A 12,636-nucleotide genomic window follows, 5' to 3' on the forward strand; every position below is an offset into this window, starting at 1 on the left:
GTGGCATCTCCACGCAGCCTACAGAAGTAGACGATATAGTCCGTTTTGTAAGACCCATTTTGCTTCAACCACGGATTTTATTGATCATAACTACAGTGACAGCGAAATTATAGGGTCACAAAAGCACACATTTGTTTAAGTATCATGCCATCAGCATGCTTATCCTATGTTACCCAGAGGATTAGACACGTTTGGGACGTCTCTTTCAAGAGACTTCCCGAACGTTGCCCTGGGGGATGGATTTCCCGCAGCTATTCATAACGCAACATTGCTAGCGCGAACAAGCGATCGATGGTTTTTCTATGAGAAATCAAAGGATCTCAGCAAAGTTCTAATTGCTGGGGAAAAAGCTCATTCGGGTCTATAATGCAGGTGATAAAAGTTCGTCCTCGCTAATACTCTTTCGAAGTAAATGTCGGTGTCGCGATGTGTACTGTGGTGTCCTGCCCGAAGATGCACGTCTCGGGCAAAGCATTTGGCAACGAATTAGTGCGATAAATAATATGTGAAACAGCAGAACTAAAGAATACCGTAAAGAGTTAGCCAAACAATACGAAGCAATCGAACCCGTGCAGAACGCCAAGCCAGCCAAGCGCTACCGCCGCCTGCGCTCCGCACTCCGACAGCACGCCTACTACACGTTGCGCCCTCTCGCGGCCACCGATCCGGTCATCGCTGAAAGAGCCCGCCCTCCGCCGGCGCTCGCTACACTGCCCAGTCTTCTAGTACACCATAGTTTAGCGTTGCGTCGACCGGGTCGACCGGGTCGACCCAACGCCGGCCTTAAACTTTTTATGACTAGGCTTCACCAATGCTGCAACGTGCCCCCTCCTAGTACTTCTAACCTCCTTAGGTTGGTGCCACTGCTGCTGGTGCCACTACCGCTGCTACAGACTAGGTGGCATAAGCTACCGCCCGATCCAAAGGGCTCAGCTGCATTCATCGATCCATCCATCCACTGTCGTTGCGTCGTTGCTGTCGATTTTGTTTTTTAGCTTGTGCTCTTGTGCTTGTAATCGTCGCGTGGCGGACTACTCGAGACAGACGCTGCAGAGAATAACAATGTCGGGGCGTGGGCAACTGTTCATAGGCCGTCTCCCTCTTGAATGCAGAGAAAGAGATGTGGAGCAAGTGTTCGAACGATACGGCAGATTACTGCGCTGCGACGTCAAATATGGTAAGCACGGTATTGACGCCGTTCTTCGCAGCGTCTCAACTCCCGGAGACGCGGCGGGAGGAAGAACGTTGCTAGGCCTAATGCGTTGTTTGTTGAAGCGGTGTTCGATGTTTGGCCTCCGCAGCCTTGACATCAGCATTCGGCGCGCAGTTGGTGGCTGCGGGTGGTATACAAATTGCTTAAGTTTCCTCCCTTCTCGAGAAGGAGGAAGAGGACCGTATTGTATTTTCGACAGCCCGTTCTCAATTAAGACTATAGTGCGCTTACCTATTCAACGAATAATGGTTTAGGTTGAGTCGCGTGCTCAGGAGCGGGGTTGCAGAACGTCTAGGCAAAGCCGGGACGTGTAGTTGAGCTGTAGTCGTGTTAAGCATTTTCAGAGAATGAGCTTAACCGTGTGGTCAAACGCGAAGAGCACACGTAGCGGATCTCTTAGCCGAAGTGAGGTATAAATACGAAACACGGACCCGTGAAAGAAGCTTCATCTTCCATTTTCTGCATGCTTATGATTTTTGTTTTTATTCTACCTTGTGGTTCGTTTTTAAATTCCCGAAAGCACAAGAACATGGGTAGAATTCGCTGACGGCCATATTTGTCTCATTTGCTGCTGAGCGCGAGCTAACAATTCACTTCCACGCCAAGATTGTAGTTCTTAAAAGACAATGGAGGCTTGTTCTGAGCGTGCGCTGTGAACATCACACTCGAATTTGGCACCAGTGATTACCGCACACGATAAAAGAGGAATAACCAGGAATATTGCATATGGGCATTTGGTTGCCCACGTTATAGGGTTTTTTGGCGACCTCATATTCGAGTAATGGGCATGCTGAGGACGAGCTTCCACTCGAAGGCTGCCGGGACTGGCGGGCTTGATGGTGTGAAATAGAACATTGGAAGTGCCGCCAGCACTTGCTGAGCAGCCTCACACCAGGCTATGGCCATTGGGGAAGCCCCCTTATAAAAACAATTACCAGTATGAATTTATAACTGAGGGCAAACTTGCCTTCAGGCAAACTGGAGCCATCATATTGGGTGTCTCAAATAGCGGCCAGGCTCTTTCAAATGACCACAAAATTCGGTTTCTTAACCTATCGTGCTACGATTCTGTGCAGCGTTGCCCACAAATGGTGCATTTTTTTTTGTAAGATTTGCAAAGAGCAAACTTTCCTGAGGAAAAAGTAAAAAAAGAAAAAGGTTTAACTCCTACGGAAAAGCAGTGGGTCTTCAAACAACAGGGCTCCCTATTGTTTGAAGACTGGTGGCTTCGCTGCATTTCCATAGAATTTAAGCCTTTTTCTTTTTTTAAATTTTTCCTCAGGTAAATTTGCTCTTTGCAAATTCTATAGAAAAAATGCACCATCTGTGGGCAACACTGTACAAAAATCGTAGCGCGATAGGCTAAGAAACCAAATTTTGCGGTCAATCTAAAGAGCCTGGGCGCTATTTGGGACACCAGGTATGTGGGTATTGGCACAAGTCGTGGCTACTTGCGGTCTGTCGAAGACAAGCTTTGACGGTAAGAGACAAATGTAGTGAAGGCTCATTCCCACCACATTCTGTGTGTTGCTGTAATAGAAGTCCATTTCCAGTGGATGCACCTCATAAATTGACTGCCTATAATCACTAATAAGAAAAATGAAAAAAAAGAAAAAAAAAGTTGAGTTTTGTACATTCACCCAGCAAAATTGCAAAAACACGTTTTTGCAATTCTGCCTCATTTCGTTGTCCAAAAAGTTCTATGTCTGCCTTTTTCAGGCACGGGAATGGCCTATGCTTTTGTGGACTACGAAGACCATCGTGATGCAGAGGTAAAAGGGTTTCCCCCCCTCTATTGTCTCTGAGCAATGTCTCGTTACCTCCAGTCTTTACATTGTTTGCTTTGGAAGACCTGGGCAGGCCTGCTGAGGCCTATGTTAAGAAAGGCTTCTATAGACAATCATGTTGACGTAGAAACGTGTCCTTGGTGATGATGGTTGATAGATTCCCATATTTGTATAACGATAAGATACAAGACAATTTCGGCGCTTTTTCATAAATGTTTTGTCCTTCAGGATTTATGATTTGTGCAACTGGTAATGAATTAACTGTGTCTCGGGAAGGGCTTGCAGCTCTAATCTTGGAGCCGACGTTTCCCGGACGAGTTGACGGACACATTGATTGGTCGCTTGAAAGACGGTGCACACTGATTTGGCAGTATGCAAAGCACCTTCCTTCACTCTCATCTTGCGTAATTGGTCTTTGATAGCCGTGATTTCACATTTTAAACGCACAGTTCTCGGTTTCTGGCCGAACGAGCCATCAAAGCGTCGACCAAATGACTTGTCCGTGAAACGTCTGCCGTTGGTGCGGTTTCAGAGAGCCAGTTGGGGGAGTTGCGTCGTACGCCGGAGGCTTTAGCGTACGACCCGGGTTGGGGTGCCGGGAGGGGACGGGCCGGGGCCTTGGCGGGTGTTTGTGGCTCAAGCGGTGGGCTCCTTCCACAGTGGCCAGACTACCGCTGTGTGGCACGGGGAGGAGGGCCGACCCTCCCGGGAGACACTACCGAAGCCCCGTTTCCTTTTGCCCGTGAAGCGGAGGCTGCGGCGACGGGACTCCCGTGCCGAGAGACGCCGGCAAAGAGAGAGACCCCCCCCGTTGCGAGACCGCTTTGCGAGATGCGTTGCAAACCATTGCTAGTGTGCCGGAGCCTGCCTGTTCTGTCCGACCCCCTGTCAGCGACTGGCAACGACAGGCTGCGTACGTTGTCCGGCACTTGGCTGCCACCAAGTCTCGCACGGGCATCCCTTGCTCAAGCTGCCCGCCGCGCCTGCACCCCTTCCTTCCACGGGGCAGCCGTTGGCACGGAGACTCGGCCCCCAGGGGGCTTCCCCTCCGCCCGAAGCTGACGTCTCGGAGTCTCGGCAGGAAGCGACTTAGTTGAGGCCGTCATTTGCCTGCATTCTGCGTAGACAGTCTCTCCGGCTGTTTGCGTCATATTTTTTCACTGGCATGTGGAACTACTTGATGGGTAAGCTTATTTGGACGAGCTTGTCTATCAAAGCAGGTTAAGGAGCGTGAGACAAACCCCTTCCAACAAGGCTCTGGTGATCTCTCCACTTGCGTCCTCTCCAGTGTTTGCTGTGCACAAGTGCAAAGAGTGGAGGGCTTTGTGGTAGGAGCCTGTCATGCATTTCTTGCGTTGTGAGAGATCATAATGCAACTCACTTTGAAGGGCTTCCCACGTTGCAGAGGTTGGCTTCGGTTAAGGGGAGGCACTGCTCTTTGAGGCAAAAGATACTAAAAATAAACACGTTTTTGGAGAGGTTTTTTGATGGGCACTTGTCATCTTGTCCTGAAGTAATTCCGTGAAACAAGTCTCTGGTATCTTCAAGTATTGACTCAAAAATGGAATTTTTTTTTTAGATTCCTTTTATACATTCTGCATAAAAAAATCCAAAATCTATAAAATAAAAATGTAATGAAACGCTTCCATATCATCCTATATCTGTTTTCACCTCTGGAAAAAGTTTTGCTCAATGTTCATGCGCTGTACGAAATAGTTCGGACAAAATTTGGTTGTCGGAGGCAGAAGCGATGCTTTCGGCTTTTGAATTTTGTACGTCTTGATAAGGTAACATATATCTAATCCAAAATGCACCTACTTTTAGCTTAATTCTCAGCATAAAGAGGGAAATTAGTAACGTTCTGCGAGAAGTCCTACTTGTTTTTTTTACTATGGTTCTTGAGGTGAAAACAAGTATAGAGCTTTCACTTCACAAGTTATTGGATTCCACAGGCGTATCAGTTTGATGAGATGTATTTTTTTTTTCCCCGATTTCAGTATTTCAATTTGTCTTAGTCGTTCCCACAATCTTTGCAAATGAAACTTTCAACATTAGTAAAACTAATGAGGCACAGTCAAAACCAGGTACATACTTGGAGTCAGATTTTAAAGGCAGGTAAGCAACGTAAATTTCATTTAAATGGAATCAAAACTTGTCTAAAAAATTAAATAAAAGCTCTGGGGGCAGTGTTTCCCCTTACATCCTTCAAATGACAGTGTGTACAGCAGACGCGCTGTATCCATGAAGCAGTCATTAGAGTAATCAATAAGGGAGTTCTAGTTACGGGTTACGCACTGTTTTCGTTACACCAGACCCCGGTTGTGATGCTGGCTGCGGAAACGTACTGAGACGCTCCGACAGTTGAGTGTTTTGAACCGCGAGAGGCCTGTGAGAGCAGCGTTGCCTCGGCCGAGACTCTGAGCGCCTCTTCTGTCGCGAGGGGGTTGCCACAGCCGACGGGCAGCGGCGGGGGATGCCCCGGGCACCCGCGGGGCGGAGCTTGGCTGACTCCGCCCCTCCGTTCTCACAGGACGCCGTCAAGTATGAGAACGGCCGCGAGATCCGCGGCCAGAGTGTGGTGGTGGAGTGGGCCCGGGGCCCTTCCTTCCGGCCTCCCGCAGCCAAAGTGAGCGTAAGTGGGACCGTCTCCTTCTAGTGGTGTGACATTTGCACCAAAGTGCTTACCGTGTTACGTCCTGCTGCAGTTGACCAAAAATGTGAGGAATTTGCGCCAACACTTAATTTCACTTTAAAGGGCAGTTCCGATCAATTCCGAAAGTTTCAGGATAATGAGTGATTTCCCATAAAGAAATCCCTAATACGAGGCACTACGGCATTTGCTACACGAAAGGATATATATTGTTCAAGCTCAGTTCAAACATGAGAGAAATCGAAACCGAAATTTCGGCTCTGTCCGGCAACATTGGCCTCGTGCGACAAGAAACATGGCTATACATGGTACGAGATGCCAAGTGATCGACTATTCAATGACGGGCGGGATTGGGGCGGGCGAGTGCCAGGCGCAAGTGTTGTTTGCAGCGCACTTCATGTTTTGGTGTCTACGACATTCGACGACGTCTGCACAACTGCGGCATCAGTGTGCGCACGTAGTGGGAAAGAATCTCCGAGAGAATAATCTGAAACATAAAGACGATGACTGCGGTTATGACGCGGGAGACTGCAGTAACGGTGGAATGGCCGGACGGCTCCCAAGACACCAATCATGTGGACACCGCTGAGCACCGAACGAAAACATTGCTGACGTCGCCCGTTACGCTTGCCCAGAGAAGTAAAAACAAAAAGGGGGCGATGGAGATTAAGTTTAGCTCAATGTTGGCTACGGCAACATTTTAGCCTTAAAGCGTGAAACAGATGTACGACGAAACCGTCCGATCCGACGTCTGACCACGCAATACAACGGTCGGAGGCAAGGGTTTTCAACGCTCTCCGATGCTACGAAAACCCTCGCCCCCCAAGGTCAGTCCGCACGTCGGATCGGAAGGTTTCGTCGTACATGTGTTTCGCGCTTAACTGCGTTGTTGGTTGCGCCTCAATTCGCCCGTTCGAGTCGGCCGATTTCGGCAACTTGATGCGTTGCAAAGTTTGCCAGGCCGTTTCAGAAACGTTTAGACGGAACTAGGTTAAAACATTTAATGTGTAGTCTTCCTAGGTAATACTGAAGAAGATTGCATTGTTTTTTCAGGATCAAAAATGAAGCGGAGTTGCCCTTTAATACTGCTGAACATATAATAGATCGGTACCCGGCCAGATTGTTACGATATACTTATGCGAGTTTTCAGAATTCGATTATCGCCTCAAATAATGCACTATCATTTCGTATCGAAAACTGGCAGTACTTGAAGTTTTGCAATACTCATTTTTTTGTGGTCTGTACTGAAGGGTTGATTAGTTGTTAAGTGCACTTCCACTACGTACGGTTGTACTGCAGAGAAGCGACGACCACGGAAGAGGCATCGTGATTTTGCGTGTCTTGCTTTGGTGCAGTGCACTCGCATGCTAACGGGAAAGCACTTCTCCGAAGCGAGGCTCGACTTGTATGATAGACTGCGATATCCTGGCGGTACCTCTTTCTAGTTCATTATTTAGCGAGGATACTTCGGCATTGCAAGAAGAATCATATGGTCTCTTTATTTTTGTGACAACTCTTTCGTTTAGTTGTCACTTTTATATAGGTGTTATTAATTATAACTAACTTGACAGCAGAAGTGGACGGAAGCTCGGAAATAATGTTAACGAGTTCAGCGGGATTGTTTTTAAGAGGTCTTGAATTGGTCTTTCACGTGCGTCATTTTGTTATGAAGTTCTACGTAAATGTTATTGACGTTCATAATCAATCGACGAGTGCTTTGTTTTTTACATTATTTACAAATCACAGTTTATTACAACCTCTAGAACTCTAAGGGATTGTTATTTTGGTGCTCGAAATTGTTTTATTTTAGTAGTTCAGTGGGATTCATTACCTGAGGTAACCATTCACAACAGTTTGTGCTGTCCTTTATCCGGGCAGAGATTGGAGACGAGTGCTGCGTGAGAAACGCATACGAGTGATTAAAGTTGGCGTTACCTCGGCCGAGTCTATCAAATGACTCGTGTCACATCAGCCAGTGTGTAATGGTACGGGCTGTTGCAGTCGTGGCATTTCATTGAAGCGCCGGCAAACAGGATGAGCTGACGCAGGCACCGTAGTTTCAGCATTCCAACTCGTGGCAATTGGGTTTCGGTTGGCTGCAAAGCGAGCGGAAGAACAACAGGCATCCGGCGATTCCTGTCTCCGCTGGCCTGTCGGTGTCATGGCATTGTACAGTTGCGACTTAATCAGAAAGAAACCCATATAGACAAAAACGGGCAGTAAACGTACCAATCAAGGACGCTTTCCAGGAATCGTTATCTTGTTCATTGTGAGGGCTTTTGGGTATTTATTACCTGGTTGAGCGAATCTCGCCCTGGTGTATGTTGCATAGTTCCGCATTAAAGGGCATTTTATGAGCAGCCTGGTTTTTACTTTCATCGGTGTTCGTTCAGAGGGTGCCCGTAAAGCACTTGGGCTGCAAAGTTCAATGTGTGAGGGACATCGGAGGCCGGTGTGGGTGTACGAAGCGGTTTGACTGGGTTGTCCTCACATTCTTAAAGAGACGATGGATAATCTCAGTCTATGACTTGTAAGGCTGATGTTTCTTTCTGATGTGTTCTGCCACTTATAAATTTTTCTCTCTTCTGACGAGGTCGTTGACAGTATTGCAGCGTCGGGGGAGCTTTTCAGTCACCTTGCTGCCCTTCGTTGCTTCTTTACCGTTTGTCCACGCTCAATGCTCGCACAAAGCGAGAGCACTGGCAAACGTAGGAGGCTCGAGCGAGGCTTAAGGGAGATTGAAAGGCCCTCTAAAATCTGAACCTGCTAGTGTTCGTGGTGAATGCGGTCGGGTAGCCGGGACTTGTTTGGCTGCATGACCCCCAAGATGGTTGAGGCCGCTTGCGGCATCGCTTCTTTGCAGAGCTTTGATGAGTGCTATCGCTGCCGCCGCACGGGTCACTGGGCCAGGGACTGCCCCGAGGGCGACAGCAGGGAACGCCCTTACTACCCGTCGAGGTAAAGAAGGTTGCTCTTTTGCACGACCGTGCAGAGACTGACAGACGCTTTGGGAGGTTGTGCCATCGCGGAGGGTGAGTCTGCCGCTGCCCGGGTGATGAGGAAGTGCTGAGCAAAAGGCCTCGGGGCCGCACATTTCTGCATTCTCGTGGAGAAGCAAAGCACAGGGGCCATCTGACCGGCAGGGCGCCACCTTCCGCCGCACGTGCCAGCCGTGAGAAAACTGTATTGGTGTGGGACGACGTAATGGAAAGCGAAAAGTAGCCGGCACCGCCAAGGCGGCAGCCATTGTCCCGTATTATTTTTTTTTTTTTTTGTTTTATTGAGAAAAAAAGGACAAGTTTTATTGAGAAAAAAAAGGACAAGTTACTATCTTTAGATGTCGTTGACAATACTAACTTATCTTTCTGAAAAGGTTTATCCCCAAAAGAGATCCATTTCACACCAGAACAAATCTTTAGTTGTCATCGTCGCCGCCTCAGGGGCGTCACGTGAAAATATTTCGTCCCCGATTGGCTGCTGCCACTTGAAACAGCTCCCGAAGTTGCCGATTTAAATCGAAAAGTGGAACGACGAACGCTCGGATGTTTAATGCTCTTGCTTACGGCAATGCCGTTCCGACCGCAGGCGCAGCCGCAGCCGTAGCCGCAGTCGCAGCCGCACTCCGCAGCGCTCGTACCGGCGCAGCAGGCACTCTCGCTCCCGGTCCAGGTAGGCAGTGTGTGAGTGCGAGTCCCTCGCCCTGCTGGCCAGACCCTCAGGGGCCTTTGGTGCACACCCTCTCTTGCAGGTCTTCCAGCCGCAGGCGCAGCTGGAGCCGCAGTCCCTCCCCCAGGGACAGCAGGGTATGTCCCGTTTGCACATGTCAAGACCCCCCCCCAGCGCCATTTTTACGCCACAACTAAGAGCGGCCCTTCTACCCAGTCATCTGTTGTTGGTACAGTACTCGCTTAGTGCTATTAGTCGATGCTGGGAACAGTGCTAACCTTGCCAACGCAGCGTTAACTTCACGCTGTGATAGTGGTCTCGAGCTGATGTGGCGCTGCATTGGTGCTAAGTTGCATTTAAGTCGGCTCTGCATTGCGACTGTTTCTTTCATTGATTAAGTGATGTATGTGTGAACTGATGTGATCCATAAGGACTGAACTCCATGCTGTGAAAAGTGCAATGATCCTCGCCCGGCGGCGTTCGCTCTGTGTGCCGTCAAAATGGTGGTTGTGCCGTGAGTAAATGCCTTGAGCAAAGTTTGTTCATTGCACATTTTCTCCATGGAATCCAGCCTCTACACTTGGAGAATGTTTCAATTTAATTGTGTCAATGTAAATTGTTAAACCTCGAACAATGGTGCTTCCAATTGTGCGTGATTCAACGACTTTTTGTCTTTACGACTCGCCAACGGTTTGCTAAGTTTGCCATCATAATTGCAGAGAGTGAAACGGGTAAGACATGGCTGGATTTGTGCTTTCTGGTCCCCAGAAGAAGTCTGCACGACACTCATTGTTGGACCCGAACTTGTTTCTTGAGAACATTGAGAATTCTTTAATCTTGACATGTGATGCGTCTTTGCAAATATTGCATGCTTGTAAGAAGACTGCACGTAGCGTCGGCACGGCGTCTGCTCTTTCGGTAGCCCCCCTCCGACGACGCACAATCGGCGTGGTAGGTTGACCCACTTCCAAACGTCAGCACCGTTCCAGGAGAGACAGCGGTGAGAACGGCGACCGGCGCAGCACCAGCCGAGGCCGCCGGGGCAACAGCCGCAGCCAGTCCCGTTGAGGTCTCGCTGGGTGCCGCCGAGGGAGGGACGCTGTCCCACGTTGCAGTGCCGCAGACGCGTGCCAGGAACGCCCGGGAGGGACAGCAATAATAAAGTGTTCAGTGTAGCCACCTCGTAGCCTGCTTTCTCCGGTGCTGGCGCAAGCCAGGGCCGGTTTTTCATTGGCTGTCGTACCTAATCTAGCCCTAGAACGAAGTAGAGCCAGAGCTACGCAAGGTTATCAGACATCGCGCATCTCAACACACTTATGCGCGTGTTGGAGCATTGTGCCGCACAGTTTCAAACTGGTTTGGGATTGAACCTGACGGTGTGGTGCGACGAAGTTTAGTTTAAGTAGCAGCGAGGTGGAACTCTCTGTTGAGTGATAGTTGTGGACCGGCAGCAACGTCCGGCTATGTTGCGGGACTTGGCTGCAACAAAGACCCACAACATGCTCACATTTGTTGGGGGAAAGCTCGTCTCGGAGTTTGGTTGCAATATGCGAGCTTGGAGTTCATATGCAGAGTGCACTCTGCAGTAGCCAAGTGCGTGCACTTTATGCTCAAAATGTCGAAACTCGCCACTGCCATTGATTGACATCGGGATCGTTGGATGTGCACAACTGGCACAATTTCATCGATTGACATTGCCGCAGAGGTTGTGTGTACTTCATGGTAGTGGCAGTTCTGTGGCTTGCTGGTTTCAACCACGGCAAGTGCTATCCGATGCCATTAGTAGAACTTGTCCCCTCCTGTGGGGGGTGCAAAGAAACCCCGCATGGCCAGCACAAAATGATTGGTCTTTTATCGCCGTTGAATTGCATTAGGAGCCAATAGTCTACTGTTGTACACTGCAGTGCAGAATGAAGGCTGCACCGGGCGAGCCTGTAGAAATTCAGTGGCCTCAGGTACTCTACCTTAAGCTCTTGATCCCAGATTGTTTTTATGCCAGGATCATGTAAATGGGAGTTGCTGTAGCTTGTTTCATAAGTGGCGTGCAACACTGTTCAGCACTGGTGTAAGCACATGGTTTTTGAAAGGGGTTTCCGTGCATAAGTGCCCATCCAGTAGTAGTATAAGGGACTTCATACCACTTGGTTAAGGTGAACGTGAACAGATGGAATTAGCAGTTCGTGCCTCTTGTAAGTTTGATATTGCAGAGAACACATGATTCGCTCTGCATTTTGCTGCATGTTTTTGAGAGGCAGTCATATTGTCGGGGAGCTTGTTTGGAGCTTTGATCGTCGACAGTTTTGCATAGACTTGCAGTTCTACTTTGCATCGTGGAGCAAGGTAGTGGCATGCATTTTGCTGCCTGCATTTCAGTTTGGGGAAAATGTAATGGTGAGATGTTGCAAGTGAAGCTGGACAACATTTGCACTTGGCAGGACATGACTACTGGTTTTTACTAACCTTTTGAGTATCCTCAGTCTGGTTCTGTAGGTATTAACTCCAGTGAAGTGGTTAGTAAATGGATGGGGATGCAGATATGCCAATCCTGTTGAAGGGATTGCTGTGCCAAAATGCTTACCCTGCTACATTTTACCAAAATGTGAGGAATTTGGGTCAAGATAGTGCCAAAACTTGTTTCACTTTAATAATACTGAACATGTAACTCTGGCCTTGCTACCGGGCCGGATCGTTGGCGATATACTTCAGCCAGTTTTCAGAACTCTCGCTTATTGCCTCAAGTAACATACTTTTCGATTGCTTTTCGTATCGAAGACTGACGGTACTCTGAAGGTTTTGCAATACTCGTGTTGAAACGTGATTAATGCAAAGGTGCAAGCGAGCTGGAAAGAATGGCAGAAATAATCTTTGGAGAAGGAGGACAAACAAATCTCCAATTTTGTTGGAGATTTGTGTTTGCCCTTTTCCTCCCTTGTTCCCCTTCTCCAGGGATTACTTTCGTAATTTTCATGTTCGTGGTCTGTTCTGGAGGGTTAGTTTTGTTAAGTGCACTTCTCACTGTGCACCGGTGTACTGCAGAGAAGCGACAACCATAGAGCAGGCATCGCGATTTTGGGTGTGTCGCTTCGCTGCAGTGCACGTGTGTGCTAACAGAAAAGCACTTCTCCCAGGGGTGGAAGTGCTGCGCCATTGTGTGCCAATCCGCTTTCGCTGTGCCATCCTGCTTCAGGTGCAAATGGTGTGCCGAAACTAGTAGAGAATTTTTTTTTTTTCTTTTTTTAGGTTATTGATATGGTTCTGTCAACGTCAAAGCAGGTTGTTCTTGTTTGATGAAAATGGGCGCCATGTGCCTATTTTCGTCT

General features: G+C 48.5%; 1 protein-coding gene across 3 annotated transcripts; it reads left to right on the plus strand.

Moving 5' to 3' along the window:
* The first annotated feature begins 857 nt into the window (after nt 1-857).
* Nucleotides 858-10,496, plus strand: LOC8038186 (serine/arginine-rich splicing factor RS2Z33). Of its 3 annotated transcripts, none has more exons than XM_029986695.4 (7): nt 858-1,177; nt 2,933-2,985; nt 5,531-5,632; nt 8,514-8,608; nt 9,236-9,319; nt 9,399-9,453; nt 10,295-10,496. In XM_029986695.4, exons 1-7 carry the CDS (start codon nt 1,063-1,065, stop codon nt 10,382-10,384), a joined length of 594 nt encoding a protein of 197 aa, XP_029842555.1. In that variant the 5' UTR covers nt 858-1,062; the 3' UTR covers nt 10,385-10,496. The 3 variants fall into 3 exon arrangements, 2 of the variants coding, with proteins under 2 accessions (XP_029842555.1, XP_002399999.2); XM_002399955.5 differs by having other exon boundaries at nt 10,306-10,496; XR_006076648.1 differs by lacking the exons at nt 9,236-9,319; nt 9,399-9,453; nt 10,295-10,496 and adding an exon at nt 3,661-3,913 and having other exon boundaries at nt 882-1,177.
* Nucleotides 10,497-12,636: the final 2,140 nt, after the last annotated feature.

This window comes from Ixodes scapularis, unplaced genomic scaffold (genome assembly GCF_016920785.2).
Source record: "Ixodes scapularis isolate PalLabHiFi unplaced genomic scaffold, ASM1692078v2 PGA_scaffold7__128_contigs__length_106722199, whole genome shotgun sequence".
NCBI lineage: Eukaryota > Metazoa > Arthropoda > Arachnida > Ixodida > Ixodidae > Ixodes > Ixodes scapularis.

Coding starts and splice junctions, on each gene's coding strand:
- LOC8038186 (XM_029986695.4), top strand. CDS start 1,063: ATGTCGGGGCGTGGGCAACTGTTCATAGGCCGTCTCCCTCTTGAATGC. Junction 9,320..9,398: donor CACTCTCGCTCCCGGTCCAG/GTAGGCAGTGTG, acceptor CCTCTCTTGCAG/GTCTTCCAGCCGCAGGCGCA. Junction 9,454..10,294: donor CCTCCCCCAGGGACAGCAGG/GTATGTCCCGTT, acceptor TCCAAACGTCAG/CACCGTTCCAGGAGAGACAG.